General features: G+C 50.6%; 1 protein-coding gene across 1 annotated transcript; it reads left to right on the top strand.

Moving 5' to 3' along the window:
- The first annotated feature begins 356 nt into the window (after nucleotides 1-356).
- Nucleotides 357-2,513, top strand: LOC308047411 (tubulin beta-4B chain-like). The gene is made up of 4 exons (XM_080355893.1): nucleotides 357-482; nucleotides 576-684; nucleotides 758-868; nucleotides 1,318-2,513. The coding sequence occupies exons 1-4, from the start codon at nucleotides 426-428 to the stop codon at nucleotides 2,376-2,378; spliced, it is 1,338 nt and encodes a 445-aa protein (XP_080212019.1). The 5' UTR covers nucleotides 357-425; the 3' UTR covers nucleotides 2,379-2,513.
- The last annotated feature ends 17,195 nt before the right edge of the window (nucleotides 2,514-19,708 follow it).

Here is a 19,708-nt window from a genome sequence, read left to right as displayed (position 1 = left end):
GAGTCATTGCGACGGTTACTAGGACACTTTGTTTTCACCCAATCAAATGACGTTAGCTCATCTCTGGGGCCGGCAGCCAATCACGCTCGACATCAATCATTCAATTAAGCCAATCGGGAGTGTCCCGAGCCAGTAGGGCGGGCATTCGTTGGGCCCCGGTTGCCTAACAGTAAAATCAACTGACAGGTGGGCGGAGCAAAGAGGAGCCAATGATTTGAATGACAGCGCTCCGACCAACCAGATTTCCTCATTTGTAGAGCCTCGTTATGGGTAGCCAATAGATACTGCGAATGGGCGCCCGGGAGGGGAAACGAAGGCTGCGCGCGCATTCCGCTGCTATATAAGGCTTGGCCGTTGCCTCTCGCAGTCAGAGTCGGTTGGGGGAAGAGTGGCGTTGGCTGACAGCGACCTGTGCCGCCGCCATCATGAGGGAGATCGTGCACCTGCAGGCCGGGCAATGCGGAAACCAGATCGGGGCCAAGGTGCGGGCGGTGGGCAGGGGGCGGCGGGGGAGGAGATGAGAGCGGTGGGGGCGCGCCCGGCCCCGCCGCCCCTGACGCGATTTTCTGCCGCAGTTTTGGGAGGTGATCAGCGACGAACATGGCATCGACCCAACCGGTACCTACCACGGCGACAGCGACCTGCAGCTGGAGCGCATCAACGTGTACTACAACGAGGCCACAGGTAGGGCCCGGCGCGCCGCCCGCCCCCTCTGCGCCCCCCGGCGCCGCAGTGACGGCTCCTCCCTGTCTTGCAGGTGGCAAATACGTGCCCCGCGCCGTCCTGGTGGACTTGGAACCCGGCACCATGGACTCGGTGCGCTCCGGGCCCTTCGGCCAGATCTTCAGGCCTGACAACTTCGTGTTCGGTGAGTGGCGCCGGGAGCGGGGGAGGGACGCGCCGGGGAGCCGGGGTGGGGTGGGCAGGGCCGGGCCGCACTGCGGGCACCGCCGCACATGCTCCGCCAGGGGGGTTAATCCCGGCGCTTCTTGACGGGCGTGAAATAACCGGGGGTGTGCGGGATGGTGCGCGGTGGCAGCTGCTGGGAGAGCAGGTCTGAGAGGTCGTTGCTCTTCCGATTCTAATTATCTCCTTCATGCTACCAGCAGAGATTAAATGGCTGCTGTACCATTAGTAATGGATTAATGTTTCTGTGTATTTTGCGAGCCATTTCAGAGGTGCTTGTGTGAAACCACAGCTCTGCGCTTGATAAAATGAAAGCGTTGGTGGGGTTTCTCTGTAGGCTTATGCTTCTAAGCTTTGCTTGCAAGCAGGAAGCAATGACCGTAATCTAATACGACAATGGCTCTCTTCCAGGTCAAAGCGGAGCAGGAAACAACTGGGCAAAGGGCCATTATACAGAAGGTGCTGAATTAGTTGATTCTGTGTTAGATGTTGTAAGAAAGGAGGCAGAAAGCTGTGATTGTCTCCAGGGCTTTCAGCTTACTCACTCTCTTGGTGGTGGTACAGGCTCTGGCATGGGTACCCTGCTCATCAGCAAAATTCGTGAAGAGTACCCAGACCGAATTATGAATACTTTCAGTGTTGTACCCTCCCCTAAAGTATCAGATACTGTAGTAGAGCCCTACAATGCCACACTCTCGGTGCACCAGCTTGTGGAAAACACAGATGAAACATACTGTATTGATAACGAAGCCCTCTACGACATATGCTTCAGAACACTGAAGTTAACTACTCCAACATACGGTGATCTGAACCATTTAGTGTCGGCAACCATGAGCGGTGTGACCACCTGCCTGCGGTTCCCAGGCCAGCTCAACGCTGACCTGCGGAAGCTGGCGGTGAACATGGTTCCCTTCCCCCGTTTGCACTTTTTCATGCCTGGTTTTGCCCCGCTCACAAGCCGTGGGAGCCAGCAGTATCGTGCTTTAACCGTGCCAGAGCTAACCCAGCAGATGTTTGATGCAAAGAACATGATGGCAGCGTGTGACCCGCGTCACGGCCGCTATCTGACCGTAGCTGCTGTTTTTAGGGGCCGTATGTCGATGAAAGAGGTCGATGAGCAAATGCTCAACGTTCAGAACAAAAACAGCAGCTATTTTGTTGAGTGGATTCCTAATAACGTTAAAACAGCGGTCTGTGACATTCCACCTCGTGGCCTGAAAATGTCTGCCACCTTCATTGGTAACAGCACAGCCATCCAGGAGCTGTTCAAACGCATTTCTGAGCAGTTCACGGCCATGTTCCGCCGAAAGGCTTTTCTGCACTGGTACACGGGCGAGGGCATGGACGAGATGGAGTTCACAGAGGCTGAGAGCAACATGAATGACCTGGTGTCTGAGTACCAGCAGTACCAGGACGCCACAGCTGAGGAGGAGGGGGAGTTTGAGGAGGAGGAGGAGGCCGAGGCAGAGTAAAAGCTATGCAGTTACCACCTGTAAATTTTGTTTAAAGCTGTATGAACTCTTTCATTCAAAACTTCTGTCTGTGTTTGTGTTCCTCTTCCTGTTTCAAAGTCACTTCAGCTGCTGTACAGGCACCATTAAAGCATTTTTCACAGTGCACCAGCTCGTCTCCTTTTTTCCTTTCCGTAAGCTTTTCGGGTGCTGTTATTAAAAGTCAGCGCGTAGGTGTTGCGCAGCTCTGGAAAAGAAAAATACAGACTTGGTGAGTCCTGCCGCTCGCCCAAGGCAACCAGGCTTCTCCCTGCCTTGAGGTGGACGCCCGTTGATCCTGTCACTGGCTGTGGTGGCATCTTTGCTCCAGGGCTGCGGGAATTGAAGAAACCGGCTTTACAATCATCAAGGGTAGTGGCGGAGCGGGAATGACACACACACTTCACATAGAGGGTGGAATTCAGCTCTAAGCTGTGTCTAAATTTAGGTACCTGGCTGGGGATTCCTGTTACAGGCTGCGCTGGGTGGGAGCTGAGCAGTGCTGTAGGTTCAGCTTTAGGTGTCCCTAAGCTGTAGGTCGCCCTGGCAGCCTGTGCAGGGAAGGTGCCTGTGTCACAGGTGGGTGTTTTGGGGGAGGACAAGGTGGGCTGATCTCTGCAGCCACTCAAACCCAGCAGGTAGCTGTGGGCTGTCACAGGAGCCCTGGGGACAGCTGTGACAAGCTGCTGAGGACAAGTGACACCAGAGAGCTCCCGTGTGTCCAGCCTTAGAATCAGCATATAGAGATTTCAAACCTAAACTAATTAGGTGCAGCCTCTCTGCTTTGAAAGTGAGCTGAACACCTCATACCAAATTAATACACTTTTATCTCATTAAATCCCTGTATTAGCTAATTTTTACTGTGGAAACAATATGTTCAGTGTTACCTAAGTGACAAACCTGTCACGCTAAATAGCTGGACAGGAGATAACAGGCTGCTTCCCTGCTGAAGAAACTCTGTTTGGTGTTCTAGACTATAACTGATTTGGGGGGGCTGATTTTTTTCTGTCTTAAAAATAATTCTCCTTCCAGAATCAAAGCAGTTGGAGCAGTTCAAATTGCACGGGCTGTGGTGGCTCCTGGGGCGGGGACACGGGTCTGTCTGCAGAAACAGGCGGCTGGTTCCAGACCTGCAGAGAACACTTGTAGGTGAAATGATGACAACAGATTTTTAAAGCGTGAGGTAACACTATTAGCAGTTGATTTCTGTCCTTCGCGCTCTTGCTGACCAGCCCCATGTCAAACCCGGTTTCAAGTCTTGCTAAAGCCGCATTCCCTGGGCTCAGCCTTCTCCCCTCTAAGCTCAGACACAATCTCAGTTCCAACTACTATTGCTGCCAGGAGAGCTGTTTTCTCACTCTCTGCTTTCATTTCTGCCACATTTTGACACCATTTTCCTCCTCTTTATCACATTTAATACAAGGCATTTGTTTTTTTCCAGTTTACCTCCATGATTCCCCACATCCTGTGTTACTGAGTTGTGGCCTTTTGACTCTGCTGTGCCCAAAACCAGCAATATTAATTGCTGATTTGTTGAAATTTTAGCCTGATACCTTCATGCTCTGCGTGAGAAGCCCTTAACATACACAAAATGACTTTTTTTCAGCCCTCTTTTAGGCAACACCAAGATCTAACAAGGATCAAGGAGTAACACACATCATTTCCCTGCCTTTTTGTGCTTTCTCAATCCCTTTGTATCATCTGCCTTTTGCTTTTTTATCGGACTTTAAGCTTTTTAGACCAGAATAACTTCCCTGAGGAAGAAATTGTACTGCACCCGTGTAACGAGTGGGGTGTTCCTGATCGTCCTCTGCTTCAGCTGGAAACCAGCGGCACATTCTGCACAGCCCGGGCTGGGAAATGGGCTCTCCTGCAAATAACTCAGCGGATGGCACAACCCCAGCACCTTGGCACCCATGTGGAACATTTCAGTAACTGGTCACTACAGCTAATGAGAGTGCTACTTAATAACAGTAATTAGTATTAGTGACTTTCATTTTCACTCAGCTGATGAACGTACCTGGTACAAAGCCGCTGTAGAAAGGTATCAGTCCAGCATCGGTGTAAATCTTGTTGTTAGGCCAGTATGTTTGGGGAAACCTCTTGCCAAAGCTGGAAACCGGGTTTCTCTGCAAAAACTAGAAAACAAACAAACCAACAACTCAGTAAAGTTCATTTTAAACCATATTATTGTTACCCAAGTCACAGAATCCCAGAATGTCAGGGGTTGAAGGGCCCTGGAAAGCTCATCCAGTGCAATCCCCCCATGGAGCAGGAACACCCAGATGAGGTTACACAGGAAGGTGTCCAGGCGGGTTGGAATGTCTGCACAGAAGGAGACTCCACATACTTTGACTCTGCATTAAGGGAAATATCTAAGCCAGTGTAAAGCAATTCTCTTTACAGTTGTTTCCTTCTAATGAGGAGCTACATTGCAGCTTCCCTCTTCCCATTTGGTGAGTTCTTCTCTCACTGGGTGTTGCAGCCACCCTGACAGCTCGGACCCCCAAGCGGCTCCTGGCCCTGCTGTGGTCCTCAGGACCTCCACAGCATCCATCACCTTTGGGCATCTGCAAGTCCTGAACGCCTCGTGCTCCTACATTTGGTACCCTGTGACCCAGCGGTATCTGCTGGCGTTGGGTCTGTCCTCGTCTGCTCCTGCGCTGTGACTCTGCACATCTGCGATTTAGTGTGACCCCTTTAACTGGTTTTATTTTTCCACAAGTGCCACCAACAGTGATTAGCCAGTAATTCCCAGGCTGGGAGGAAGAGGAAGGCTTAGGGAGAGCGTAAATCACCTCCAAGGTCTGTCCCTGACCCCGAGCTCAGCCCCAGGTATGGGTTGTGCTGCAGGATGGACCCTGCACCTCTGCACCCAACAAAACCCCTCAGGGCGACCCGAAATCTGTGTCACCCTCCTCAGCAGCAAAGGGATGGAGTTCACAGAGCCGAGCAAACCGCCGCAATCCCTCCAGCACGGCGCTGGAGCGAGAGGATTGCATTATTTAGCCTGACGCGGCCGTAAGCAGCGATCCATGGCACATCCCAGTAATGTAACCTACGGCAACGGAGATTTAGGGCAGAAGATTAGTGGCTTCAAGTCAGAAGCCATCTTAGATAGAAATGTGTTGCAAGTTGTATTTTTTCTTAGCATTCTTATATTCCTGCTGTTCCTGATGCCCTGCAGCCAGCCTGGATTCTGCTGAATCCTGCGATGCAGAAACACCTCCCTTGCTCACGTACTGCATGGCAGACATTTCTTAAGAAATCAGGGGCAGAGAGGCTTTGCAAACAGGTTTGCTAACACCTGTTTTTTGTTCCTTTTGCTTCATTTCAATTCCTATTAACGGCAGAAGGAGAGGACAAGGCAGTCGGCACAGGGAAACATCCCAGCCGGAGCATCACGCTGCCAGTGCTGCTGAGTCATTTCTTCCCAGCGCAGTTTCCCTGACCTGGGGATCCTCAGTCTTGCATTTTCTCTACATCAGACCCAAATGCTCTGCGGTGAAGGCACCGCAGTGAATCCCGGTGACCAGAAAGGGCTGCAAATGTCGTAACCGGCTCTCAGGGCGCCGATCAGCCCTCACCGGCCCAGCGAGACGGCTGTCGCGGGCATCGCGCTCCATCCTGGCAGCGGGAAGAAACACGTAGCTTTGAATGCAAACGACATGGGGAGGGACCTCATTTTCCCCTGTAGGAGGATTATATGGCATTATACAGATCTTACAGCAAGGGGACAAAACAGTTTTTCAGTAGGGATATTTCTGCATCCTTCCCAAAAGGAGGAGGAGGAAGACCTAGACCCTTTTAAGACAAATTATGTTAGTAAAGGAAAAAGCCTTACAACCAATTAAAAGGGAGAAATATCCACCCAAGCAGCCCAGGAAGCCACCACAGCCACCCAGGTAAAGAAGATGTGTTGCGTAAAGGAAGCGCAGATATTTGCATCCTGAGTTTCTGCACTCAGAGCAACATTTTTAACAGCCAGCCATGAACTAACCCTCTATAGACTCGCTTAATCCTTTTAAGAACTCATTTATCCTCCCTTAATGTCCCAAGGAAACAAGTTGTAGGATTTAATTGCTCATGATTTTTTCAACATGTTACCTAATAGCATTTTATTTTGCTTGTACTTATAACCCCAGTTCTAATACTACTACTGTAAATTAAACCGCTTTTGGTGTTGCAGGTGAATCAATACCATCGTTATATTCTTGAAATAAGATTTGTGGGTATAATTTACCTGAAATCGGTCAAATTCATCCATGGCTTCCTTCACAGCCTGGGTGTAGTTCGTGCCATAAACCCAGAGGTAGCGGGGGATGAACCCAGTGTACCCTTCGGATGAAGACAAGAGAGAACATACATATTGTATAAGGCCCAACCAGTTTGGAATTGGAAGAGGCTGGGATAAATATAAAATCTTGGCAGAGTATAGGAAGGAAAAACTCATCCATTTAAATTGCAAAACTCACTCTTACATGGGAAGTATCTTTTCTGAGTCTTTTTTATGATTCCCGAGGAAAACTCAGCGGGTTGAACCGCTGTTTGATCTCCATGAGGTATAGCAGAAACACTGGATTTTCTTACAGTCTTTAAGGCAACAGCTCTGTCCTGTTCTCTGCTGGTTTAATACACCTTCAGGGACTAAACAACCAGGTGTCCGTTTCTTATTTGCTCTGCCCATCCACCAAACTTTCACTAAATATAATAAACTATATAAAGCCTAAAACCCATCCCAAAGAAACATGGCAAGAAGAAGAGGCATTTTCCACCCCAAAGTGATCAAACGAGCTGGAACAACCAGCCGATGTCTCTGAGATGTCCCCGGCAGGAGGAGGGTGACACGATCTCTTCGTGGGACTCACACGGGGAGCGACCTCCCTCTGTTTTACCTGGAATGACTTTCTGTTGGATCACACGTGGTACATCCAGTCTTGGTAACCGATAAGCTCGCTGCGCGTCCGCAGTCTCAGCCTCTCCTTCCATTTGTACAGGCTCAAAATAAAAGCAGAAATTTAATAAACACCAGTAGGACCCGATTCCTCTTTCACGGAATCACAGAGTCATGTTGGTTGGAAGAGACCCTTAAGATCATTGAGTCCAACCATAACCCAACTCTAGCACCAAACCATGTCCCTAAGAACCCCATCTATAAATCTTTTAAGCACCTCCAGGGATGGTGACTCCAGCACTACCCCGGGCAGCCTGTTCCAGGGCTTTACAGCCCTTTCTGGGGACACATTTTTCCTTATATCCAATCTGAACCCTCCCTGGCGCCACTCGAGGCCATTCCTTTCAGTTCATCTCTTTCCGCTCAATTCATTACTTAAATCACTGCCAGAAACTCTGAATGGCAACTGCCATTTCCATTTCTTCCTGGGTTTGCACTAAGATCTACTTTGAGAATTTCTGGTAAAGTCATATTATTAGACAACCTCTTTGTACGTCAAGATTCTGCCAAAATTCCCAGGGAGAACAAGGGGAGCTCTGGGTGCTGAGCTCCTTTGCAGATCTGTTTCTCAGAGCAAGGAGCAGCAATGCTCCTTCTTGGGGATTTATATCCCAGCCAGCTTTTGACTCCATGCGTCAAATCTCTAATCTCTGCCTCCAGGGGATTTGCAGAGCCCCAGCCGCTGCGACGTGACAAACGCTGCCTTGGGCTCCAGGGGCAGCAATGGGCTCAAACACGCTGGTGCTGAGCAAAACAGCACCCGGCTCCGCAGGGAAACACAAACCCTCGTGTTCCAGGGATGGACAAGGACAGTGGGAAATTCAGGTGAGCAGTGGGAGCGGCTGAGGGGTCAGAAACCCAGAACACAACTAAAGGTGCCAGGTGTTCTCTTTTTGGGAGGAGGAAGAGGAGGAAGAGGAGGAAGAGGAGGAAGAGGAGGAAGAGGAGGAAGAGGAGGAAGAGGAGGAAGAGGAGGAAGAGGAGGAAGAGGAGGAAGAGGAGGAAGAGGAGGAAGAGGAGGAAGAGGAGGAAGAGGAGGAAGAGGAGGAAGAGGAGGAAGAGGAGGAAGAGGAGGAAGAGGAGGAAGAGGAGGAAGAGGAGGAAGGCAGAGCTCCCTGCTCACCCAAGGAAACACAACCCTGACTGCACAGCACAACACGAAATCCAATGTCTGGGATTTGGAGCTGAAACTCAACCAAATGAGAAGTCTTTTTGCTTCGGAAAAGTAATTAAAGGTTACAACAAGTGATTAAAGGTTACAACAATTTCTGAAGATGCGGTAGATTTGCCACTGCTAGAAACGTTTGTGTATTTGATGTTTCTCTGCACAACACTCTAAACTTTTCCATCCTTGCCCGTATGAGGTTCCCTTTTCACACCCACAGACCAAGGAGATCCCTCCCAAGCCCACCAGTCCCCAAGCCCCATCCCTCCACAGCCACTTCCCTTAACACACGTTTTCCAGCCAAAACCACTTACCGGTTTGTTTCCCACCAAGGCGCCGCTCAGCTGGCTGATATTGTGCATTTTTTCCTGTCTGACGGCCGGGATTAGCTCAGGCAATTTCCACTCTCGTCTCTCAGTGGCGGGATGGCACGAAATCTTCCGTGGGTACCCGTGTGGCATCCGTGCCCTCAGGACGTACTCGCCGGGGTAGTGACGGGACATGGGATCCATGCTCGCCATCGTCAGGTCATCGTCTGCCAGCACTGGAAGAGGTTTTGGCCCAAGGACTGGTTCGGGAAAGCTTGTTGCAGCCCCGGCTTTCTCATAGGGAAAGTATCCTGTGGGATTAGACACTGAGTTAAGGGGAAGGATGAGGGATTCCCATCGTGCTGGACCTCAGCTCCAACATGTGCCCCTGGAGTGGGGAAAAGGAGCTTGGGGGTCAATGACATCCCATGGGGTACAAGCACCATCAGCCCCATCCAACAAACTGGCCTGCATGGAAAAACTGCACAAAGATAGGTTCAATAAGTTAAAATTTAAGTGATGCCTGAACTGTAAAATAGCATCAGCCAAGCTATAAAGATTAAGGGAAAACAAACAAACAAACCATATATCCTTTTCTCCATGCGGTTGCATCAGCACAACCCGAACACAGACCCTCCCATGTCCACCAAGGAATTCTTGCTCTGGCTTTGTTGCTGCTCATTGAGGAAAGGGTTTGCTGTGACACCGGCTGGGACAAAAACACCTCATGGCCAGCAAGTGCTAAATATTTCATCTGAACTAGGGACAGCCCCGCAGCTTGAGACTCCACAGGGACAGCCACGCTTGGCAACTTCGATTTGACTGTCCCTTAAAAACACCCCGGCCCCCCTGACACCCCCAGATCCCCAGTGCAATGCGGGAACAAAGCCGGTTCCTCCCCGGTGCTTACGGAGAACAATCTTACACCACGCAACGATCTTTTCCGTATTGGAAAACCGTTACTATGTCAGTCTTGTCCCTTTTAAACAAACCAAATTCCTTCCATTTTTGTTCTCATAGGTCATTTCTTTTTCAGCCCTCTGGTCGTTACCGCCTTCCCCGACCTCCTCGCGTCTCACGGACATTCCTGTCGCGGAAAGTCCTGGAACAACTACCTGTCCTGGCCCAAACAGTGCGGAGGAAACTTCTCAGAAGGGTGTCAGACTTCGATGGGCATTTGAGTTTACAATCTGCTGGTAATTGTATTATAAAGTATATATACTTTATATCTATAGTAATTGCAAAGTAATTATAATTTACTTATAAATATTACTTACATCATATATATTTGGTAACTATATATTTTAATATAATATTCAATAAGTATCTATATTCAATAAGCTAAGGCAGTCTATTCCCTAACACTGTATTTAACTGTATTATTCTCTTGCTAACCCGAACAGCAGTTGATAAAGACAAATAACTCGATGAAAGTGATTTTTCAATCCAGCGTGCAAATTTTAAAGCCGCTTTGTACTAAGTATTTCCTTTATCATTAATGAAAATACTGCATCTACTCTTTTTATCCTGCAAGCCAAAGGAAAAGGAAAAATGTAGTTCTTCTGTACTTGAGAAATCCATATGAGCTCTTTTTTATGACCCTGAGTTTTGCAAACTTATTGATTCCAAAAGGTTGCACAGTCAGACACTAAATTAAAAGCCAGGAAGGCGTCATGTGTTTGAGTAAATATCTCCATGGTTTTAGCCCATGTTCACCATTTGCAATGAAGGGTTTCAGGGTTTGCCCACCAACAGCTCGGCTGCAGGTGCTGCTGATGAAGAGTTACCAGCACGGCCCATGTTCTTGGGTATCTCACCAAGGAGGAGCAAACGTGAGCTCGCAGCTGCAAACACTGGCAGGTGACGTAAAGGTTGTTGAGAAGAGAACAAGAATGAGGACGGGATAATGAGAGCAACTGGGTCAACCGGTTGGTTCGGTCCATCCAAACCACACTTGATTCCAAGGAAATGCAAAGGTAAGTGTCCGTGGAATGAAAGCTGTCAACACCACGTGTGCGGTGGGGAGCTGGACTCTGGACAACAGAGCTGGGATGGACAGAAAGGCCAAAGGTTTGCAAGGAACTACACAGCAGAAATTCCCAGTGTGAACTGTTCCAGTTCCCAGTGAGCAGCACCTGCAGAGTCAAGGGCTTTGTGCTCCTCACACAGACCCACCAGCCAGCAGGTTGGGGGTGCACAAGAGTTGTGAGGGGACACAGCGGGGACAGCTGAGCCCATCTGACCAAGGGACATTCCACACCACACGGCACCGTGCTCAGCAATAAAACCGGGGAGGAGGTTCGTGTGTGGAGGCCACTGCTCAGGGACTGGCTGGGCATCCAGTTGCCCCCATTCACATCACTTGCCTTCCTTGGGTTTTATTTTTCTCTTTTTGTTATTTTCCTTTGCATTACAATTTATTATTACTATATTGTAATTATTAAATTGGTTTTATCTCAACCCACAGCTTTTCTCACTTTTACCCTTCTGATTCTCTCCTCTCATCAGGAGTGAATGAGTGGCTGTGTGGTGCTTAATTGCCAGCTGTGGTTAAACCATGACAGGAATATGGAAGAACTGGGGAGTGAGATCATAATATGCCATAAAATCTTCTATCTATCTATCTATCTATCTATCTATCATCTATCTATCTATCATCTATCTATCTATCATCTATCTATCTATCATCTATCTATCTATCATCTATCTATCTATCATCTATCTATCATCTATCTATCTATCTATCATCTATCTATCTATCTATCATCTATCTATCTATCTATCATCTATCTATCTTCATTTAACTGATGGTAACATGGGGACTAAAATTCTCCTTCCCACTCCACCAGACGTCAATTGGAGATGCCCTGTGCTCATTAGCTGAGGCCGAGTGCTCCAGCCCCACACCGGCTGCCCATCTTCCTATCTCAACACTATGATCTCTCCATGGAAAATACCCCATTTCACCCCAGAGCCTATCAAGGATGGGCACAGTCCCTGCTGCTCATAATTAACCCTGTGCTCATTAGCAGAGCCCGTTCTGGCGAAGGGACGAGCCTGCTCACCTGGACGCCCCGGGAGATACCCCTGGTCACCGTGCGTGGTCCCGCTGAAGTCCTCGATGAACTTGGGCTTGTGCAGCGGTGCCAGCAAGGGCCGAGGGCTCTTCGCAACGGTGGGGTCTGTCAGCAGACGGTGGGTGGTTTTGCCGAAGGTCTCTCCAAACTGGTAGTTGTACTGAGGGATGAAGCCGTCATAGCTGAGGAGGAAACCAAAGAGGAGCGTCACCAAGGTGGCACTGGTAGGACAACCTGCTTCAGAGCTTTTGCACAGTGGGAAGGCCATGGGGTAGCGGTACATGGGCTTGGGGAAGGTGTTTGTCCCCGTGAGCGTGAAGGAGTTTGTGTCGCTGGAGCAGCGGGAAGACGCGTGTGGTTACACATGGAGCCAGGGGGGTGTCCTTGTTTGCACATGGCTGTTTTGACATGTCAGCATGAACACTGGCTCATGGCTTTACAGACGTGTGTAAGTACACACTTGTGCTTTGGTTCCTGAAGGAACAAGGAGGTCAGGGAGTGCGGCCGAAGCAGCACCTGCGGATGGGAAAACTGGCGGTGAGAGCACAGGGTGGGCTGCGGTCGCTCTGACAGCGCTGACCTCGGCAGCCCCCGGTTAAAATGGTATTTCCAGTTAAACACGCCTCCGTTCCAAATTTTGCAATCTCTCTGTTCTGAACCACAGTGAGTTGATGCTGAAGGGAGTGGAGCATCTCCCGTGTGAGGAAAGGCTGAGGGAGCTGGGGCTCTGGAGCTGGACAAGAGGACACTGAGGGGGGACTCATTGCTGGGGATCAATATGGAAAGGGGCAGTGTCAGGAGGATGGAGCCAGGCTCTGCTGGTGACAACCAGTGACAGGACAAGGGGCAATGGGTGCAAACTGGAGCACAGGAGGTTCCACTTAAATTTGAGAAGAAACTTGTTGGGGGTGAGGGTGTCAGAGCCTGGCCCAGGCTGCCCAGGGATGTTGTGGAGTCTCCTTCTGTGCAGACATTCCAACCCGCCTGGACACCTTCCTGTGTAACCTCATCTGGGTGTTCCTGCTCCATGGGGGGATTGCACTGGATGAGCTTTCCAGGGCCCTTCAACCCCTGACACTCTGGGATTCTGTGATTCTGTGAGTTACTGAGAATTTCCCAGGTCAATATTGAAACTCAAAAATCCAAACAGTCGCTTACTTGTGCCCTCCAAAGCTCCCTGCTCTGACCCTCATAGCGAGGAGGGGAACAGGCTCACCAACCCACCCAGTGGCTGCGCAGCCCCAATAACAAACATCACTTGATTTTTCGGGACCTTTGTGCAGCCACACGCTGCTTCTCCGCTCCCCGTGATGTGGGACACACGGTTTGAATTCAGTGGCTCAGGGTACAGTGGGTGCTGGAGCTCCAGCTCTGCTCCCAAGTCCAATAGTACAGATCAGAAACTTCAGCTCTTCCCAGTATCAAAGATGCTGTTATTCTACCACCGAAGAAAGAAGGTAGAGCTGCCAGTTACAATGTACAGACAGAAATATTCAATCAATGATCCCACTGCGTGTCTGGGGACAGAGGTGGATGATGCATGAGGATCATAAGATGATGAGTAAGTACTTTCCCTTCCAAATGCTTTAAACAACAGTGAGCAGAGCAGTGCATTTACACTTGGCAGGTTTTCCCACTTTGCATGCGGGATCTCTCAGCAGCAGCTGCCGGAGGAGCTCGGTGGCTCATCCCCGTGGGTTCTCAATGAGTTTTGCAACACGGGGAAGCTACGCCAGGACGATAAAGCTCAGCAAGAGCACAAACGACACAGCCCGAATAATTACAGGATGGCCAGAGGGATTTTGATCATGAACAAAATAATGGTAGGGCTGAGAAGGGATTCAATTTGTAAGCAATTAAAAGCAAGGCAATCCAAGGAGCTCGGGCTGGTCAGTCGGGCTTTATGGCACCGGGATCTGTCACAGTGAATTACAAGCGGTGAAGAGACCAGTCTCAGTTGGGTTGTTTGATCATCACTTGCTCGGTATTTTGATTAAGAAACCAGGGAGATCCCCTGTTTCTGCAGCTCTACCCTGAGCCGCTGATCTCAAACCTCGCCGGCGAGCAGCGAGGAACCTGCTTGCCCAAGGCTCAGCCCCATTTCACTTTTCCCTTACTCAGCCACATCTCCATCGCTGCTCCCCAGCCCACGTCACCAAACCTGCTCAGCCTCCCTGATCTCCAGGGAAAGCCTTGGCCCTGGGCCCGTCCTTGCTGGGCTCTGTGCCCTTCCCAAGCCAGGATGGGGCAGGCAGGGAATTACCCCTTCTCCGCACACCAGGTCCTTCCCAAACCACCCTACACGCTGGATTTGGTTTCCCAAAGCTTTTGAGCACTCTGGTAGCATTTTCAAAGCCCTGGCCAGGACCATTGCCCAACCTGAGTGACAACAACCCACTTCGATTCCCTCATTTTCACGGATTCACCAGCACGGCCAGATATGGGACACACGAGATGCTGTGACATGGTATCTTCCTCCTCCTCGGGGCACCCAGCTGGGATGCAGAGCCCGGGCTCCAGTGCCGCCCTCCAAGCAGCTCCACCTCGCTCTCAGCCACCCAAAGCAGATGCAAAGCACCTCAGCACCCGCAGGGGCTTCCTCTGACGCTACCATCACAAAATGCAGCAGCAGAATTTGGTTCCCCCTCCTGCCTTTAGCAGCAGCCTAGAGAGGAGCAGCCCCAGCTGCTGGGTCAGTATTGGGGTTCAAAGCTGCTGCTTTGGGGTTTGTCTGCAGGCAGGAGGGAGCAAGGGAAGGTTTTGAGGTTTTGGAGGTGCAAGCCCAGCCACAGCTCCCTCCTTGCCCTTAGTTGTCTTTCCCAAGCCGCTGTCAGCAAACGGCTTTAACAGGGTGGCAGCAACAAGGAGTAACATGTCACATCATCCAGACACCACAGTTTGGAAGACACAGAGATCAGTAATGGAAAAATCCTTTACATTGCGTTAATGGGAAGGACTGAGGTGGTCGCCACTGCAGGAGCATTGTTAAGGAAGGGAACACGCTCCTTTACCCACAGCTTGGGACCTGCCTCCCTCCTGCCTGTGCCCAAGCGGCACCCGCGGCCATGCGGGTTTTCTCGGCGCTGGGTGTGCGGCCTCGGCCGGCACCAGCCCCTGGGACACGGTCCTGACGCCGGCCCCTGGGACACGGTCCTGACACCGGCCCCTGGGACACGGTCCTGACGCCGGCCCCTGGGACACGGTCCTGACACCGGCCCCTGGGACACGGTCCTGACACCGGCCCCTGGGACACGGTCCTGACGCCGGCCCCTGGGACACGGTCCTGACGCCCTTCGGAGTCACCGGACTCATCCCAGTGATTTTGTACCAACAGCAGCTGGTTTTCCAGCCTGTTCACACAGGTCCTGGGCCGCATCTCTCAGCACAGGTCACCAGGGGATGCCACACACAACTTCTTCACTGCTAAACCTCTCCAATTACGTGTCTTACCTTTTAACCAATAACTTAATACCCATGAGATCTTGGTTTCTTCTTTTCAAGCCTTTAGAGGAGAATTTTGGGAAGAAAAAGAAATCTAACTACATATCAACTAGACCCCCAGCACCCACAGAGCCACTGGCACCTTCAAAGAGCTCAGATCTGGCAGCAGGACTCTGCTCCAACCCATTTGACTAGAGCGTGTCATGCCTATGCAAGTACTTATTCAAAGGAGATCTTCAAACATCCTTGATGCAAAAGTTATGACTGGAAACCAAACCCTGCACAGCAGCCCAGGTAACATTTGGTGGCTTAAAACAAATTCAAAAAAGGAGGAAAAAACCAACAATGTTGACTTGGCCTCAACACACTATGGCATGGTCTTTAATTATACCCTGTTATAAGGTGGCACTTCTCATCCTGGAGCCCTTTGGAGCACTGTTACATGGGATGTTTAATAGTGTCTTCAAGAAAACAAAAATATCCTGAATCATAAATACTACGTGAGCCCAACTGGAGCTATTTGCATTGGAAACAAACAGAGGTTTCACATCAGAACTCACCCAGGGATGTAGTAGGGGTTGGGAGGGAAGAAGCGGCTTTCCCTGGGCCCTGCCATGGGCGCTGCGGTGCTGGTTGTGGCCGGACGGAGCTGCAGCGCGGTGCGGTCACCCGGGAAACCTCTGTGACGCCGCCGGAGCGATGATGGTACCAACAGCGGCTCCAGCTGCAGCAGCTCAGCAGGTTTTCCGGATGCAGCGTTTTCTTCCCCCACCTGGAAATTCTGGATGAGCACAGAGATTTTAGAGCTTTTGCAAGGGCTCGTAGCCCTTGGGACAGCAGCGCCAGGTGTTCCTCGGGGGCAGCTCCAGCACAAAGACACGTTCAAGCTGCGGTTTGTGTCCAACGCACAGGACCGGGGAGAGCCCGGCCGTGCTGCCCTGTCACTGGAGCAGCTCACGCAGCCCGGCCAGCGCTGGTGCGGACACACGGACACGGGTTTCTGCCCAGGAACCCCCATGCAGAGCTTTGGGAACTCACCACGCTGCGGTGGAACCCTCAGCCCTCCCTCCCCTGCTCCTCCTTGCCCGGCTGTTTGAGGACACAACCCTTCCCTGCCTTCCTTCACACAGGATAAAGGTTGTTCCCATTCCCCAAACCATATGGTCATGTTGTCTTGTGTGCAGTGGCTGGAGGCCCAGGACACAGGCCCCTGTGGTCCGTCTGTCCCCAAGTCAGACTCACATCTGTCAGCACCAGCATCGCGTCCACCAGCCGCAATACCGGCACCAGGCCTGGTTCGCTGCCAAGGGCCCTCTGTGGCCTCGAAGAGCTCAGACATGTCACTGGCACCATCGTTTTAAGGTTTCAAAGCTACTAACCAGAAATCAGAGTATTTGAGGGTTGTTCTCAGCTCTTCAGGTGCCTGTTCTCCACCCAAAAGGAGATAAAAATGCTGCTTTGACTCCTGCCCTTGGGGAGACCTGGAATTTCCAGCCCTTATTAATATGTTTGTGTTTGCCCAAACATCTGAGCTCTAAGGGGGTCCTGGGTCTGGAGGGGGGGCTCTGAAGTGGTCAGAGGTGCAGGACGGCTCGTGTCAGCTGCGTGGGGGACCGAGAGGTGACAGGCACAAGATACAGCACGAGGAAGCTCTGCTGGACACAAGGGCACAATTCTCCCCAATGGGAGAGGCTCAGCCTTCATGACATCCCCATTCTTGGAGACCTCCAAAGCTCCGCTGGGGAACACTCAGAGCACCCTGGACAGCTTTTTGAAGTTCACTTGGGTGAACTCTTGGGTTAGAGACCTACAAAGGTCCCTCCCAGTTTAGATCTTTAATATGAACATGAAAAAGAATCGCTTACTGAAATGCAGCACTGTATTCACGGCACCAAAAAACCACCCCAAGCTGTTCCAGCTCCTTGGACCAGTGTTTTCCCAGCACGTTCAGAAACTGCCCTCAAAGTTCACTCCTTTAAATGGCCACAGGCTGCTCCTTCCAAACCTGGGGGTCGCAGACTCAAAGAGCTACTGAATAACCAAACATATCTGTCCCCAATGCAGACACGCGGGTAAAAAAAGAGTAGAAATTAGGTTCTGTCAAGGTTATCATTAGAATTTATTGATATGAGAGAAACTTTGCATGTCAACATGTCAATGGAGGAACAGCCCGTCCTGACACAGCAGAAATACAAAGCCCATCCCGGTGATGTTACAGCGCTCTGGTGTCTCTACACTCCAGACCATGCACACAGCTGTGTATGACTCGGGTTCATTTTCTGGGACAGGATAGAAATATGCCAGCAACACAAGGAACGGGTGGCTTGTCACTGAGCTCTGTCACCAGCCCCAGGCTCAGGGCAGCTCAGCCCAGGCCCCTTTAGGGAGAAAAATACACCTATTTGGGGTGAGATGCACATGAGCCCGTGTGGCTCTCGCAGGGAGACAACTCAGCCCCTCCAGCTCCCTGTCACGTAAAGGGGGCTCAGGGGACCAGCTCGGATGGAGACACCAACACACATTGGGGGAACCCCCCGTGGGGTCTGCAGCGGGACAACCTGGACATACAGCGCTGCCGAGCGAGCTGCAGCCTTCGCGATGGAGCTTGTTCTGCCCGGGGAGCAGACACAGCCACACAATCCTGACACCCGCCAATTCACAATCAGGTGGTTTTCTTCCTTTCAACCTAATTATCCTCGTATTAAAACTGTTCCGACATCCCCTCTCCCAGCAGTGCCCTGGTACAGAGCTCGCAGCACAGACAGCTGTTCACACTGCGCTTGTGGCCAAGATAAAAATTATCTTTCTAATCTTTACTGGAAATGTAAGCTATGCTGGATGCTGTTTAACAAAAAAAGGCAAGCGCTGAGCTTTCATCTTCTCCCAGCTTATGAAATATTTGGTTTGGTCCTAAGTATCTTGCTAAATGATTAGAGAGGGAATAGCAGAGTATTCCCCCAGGCACCTGGTAAATCCACAGTGGATTTATTGTAGAAACGAGCTGAATTCTCTAACTCACTCCAAATGGATTTCAGAGCCCTCTAAAACCCTTCAGAGAATGAGCCGTTTGTGACACGACAAACAAAACCCAACCCCAAGCTCAATGAGTGAATTGTCTTGTGTTGTGCGGGGAGCATCCAAAAACAAACCACAAACCCAACCCAAGGGGACGTGTCAGACCCGCCTCCCCACGCCAGATTTGATCGCGGCAAAAAAGGAGCCTGGGCCGAAACGCATCTGCCCAACAGCGCCGACCCCGCTGCAGACCTGAGGAGCTGCTGGGCTGAGAATCGTGTCGAGCGCGAGCACACGCGTGTGCCGGGGACGAGCCGCACTGCTGCTTGTCCTCCGGCGGGACCTGCGACAAGTGACACAGCGGGTTCCGCTCTCAGCCTCTCCGCTTCACCCCGGCTACGTTCCCTCTGCACGTGTAACAGCACTGACTTAGAGATCTCATATTAATGGGTACTTATACAGGATTAATTGCACATCAGTCCATTGTGGCTACAAGTTCATTAGGCTAATAAATCTACATAGTGACAGTAGTACAGTATCAGCTACTTTTCAATACAAACTCCCTACCCTAGCCTTAATTTGTAGGTCAAAAGAAGATCATCTACCTCAGCGACCTTCCTATGGCCTTTAACATTCATTCTCAAAATATCTTTTTCTAGAAAAAAAAAAATCCAGTGTGGGGAAAATGCACATATAGAACAAAAGCAGTGCTTAACAACCACAGGAAAAAAGAACATGATCTTGGACTCGTGTATCAGCATCCTCTGCAGACCCTGGTAGCGTCACTTCCAAAGGGTTGCTAAGTCCAGCTCCGTCAGTCCTCAAGTCCGTTAAACCGCTCTCTAGCTCTACGCGTCTCTAGTCGCTCACTATACATATCATCTGTAGCAAGAGCGTACAGAAACACTCGCTAATGTGCACAAGACTTCCATTTGACTTAATGGAATAGTTTTAGAAGACTGAAGTCTCTACTTCTAGACATCTGTTTGTGAGTGGTAGCGCTCTCACCGATGGTGCCTTCTGTTCCACCCCGGAGAGAGCTCCGAGTCCCTCAGAACGTTTTACTTATTCATTTCGCCCAAAGGTATGTGGGTATCTACTAAACCCCTCTCACAGTATTCCCAGGAAATGATTCAGAAGAGGAGATGATTTTTCAACCAAATGAGATCCTCTGGTCCTGCGTGTCAGACCATGGCCAATAGAATGAGCAGCTGCCATGGACGTCTCAACTTAAATACGGAACAGTCAAGGGAGGAGAGCAAGGTGGCCCGACCGTCTTCCCGTGAGGTACAGGCAAGGACACACCAAAGTCACTCTGTTCTCTACAGTTCATCTCTTTTTTTCCACTGGAG

The sequence above is a fragment of the Nesoenas mayeri genome (assembly GCF_963082525.1).
Source record: "Nesoenas mayeri genome assembly, chromosome: 18".
NCBI classification, from domain to species: Eukaryota; Metazoa; Chordata; class Aves; order Columbiformes; family Columbidae; genus Nesoenas; species Nesoenas mayeri.
This window is presented reverse-complemented; position numbering and strand designations above follow the sequence as displayed.

What these genes read in the sequence shown, in the direction of transcription:
- LOC308047411 (XM_080355893.1), top strand. Translation starts at nt 426, where the DNA reads ATGAGGGAGATCGTGCACCTGCAGGCCGGGCAATGCGGAAACCAGATC. An exon ending in GTACTACAACGAGGCCACAG is followed by an intron (nt 685 to 757) that starts GTAGGGCCCGGC and finishes CCTGTCTTGCAG; the next exon opens with GTGGCAAATACGTGCCCCGC. An exon ending in GCCTGACAACTTCGTGTTCG is followed by an intron (nt 869 to 1,317) that starts GTGAGTGGCGCC and finishes GCTCTCTTCCAG; the next exon opens with GTCAAAGCGGAGCAGGAAAC.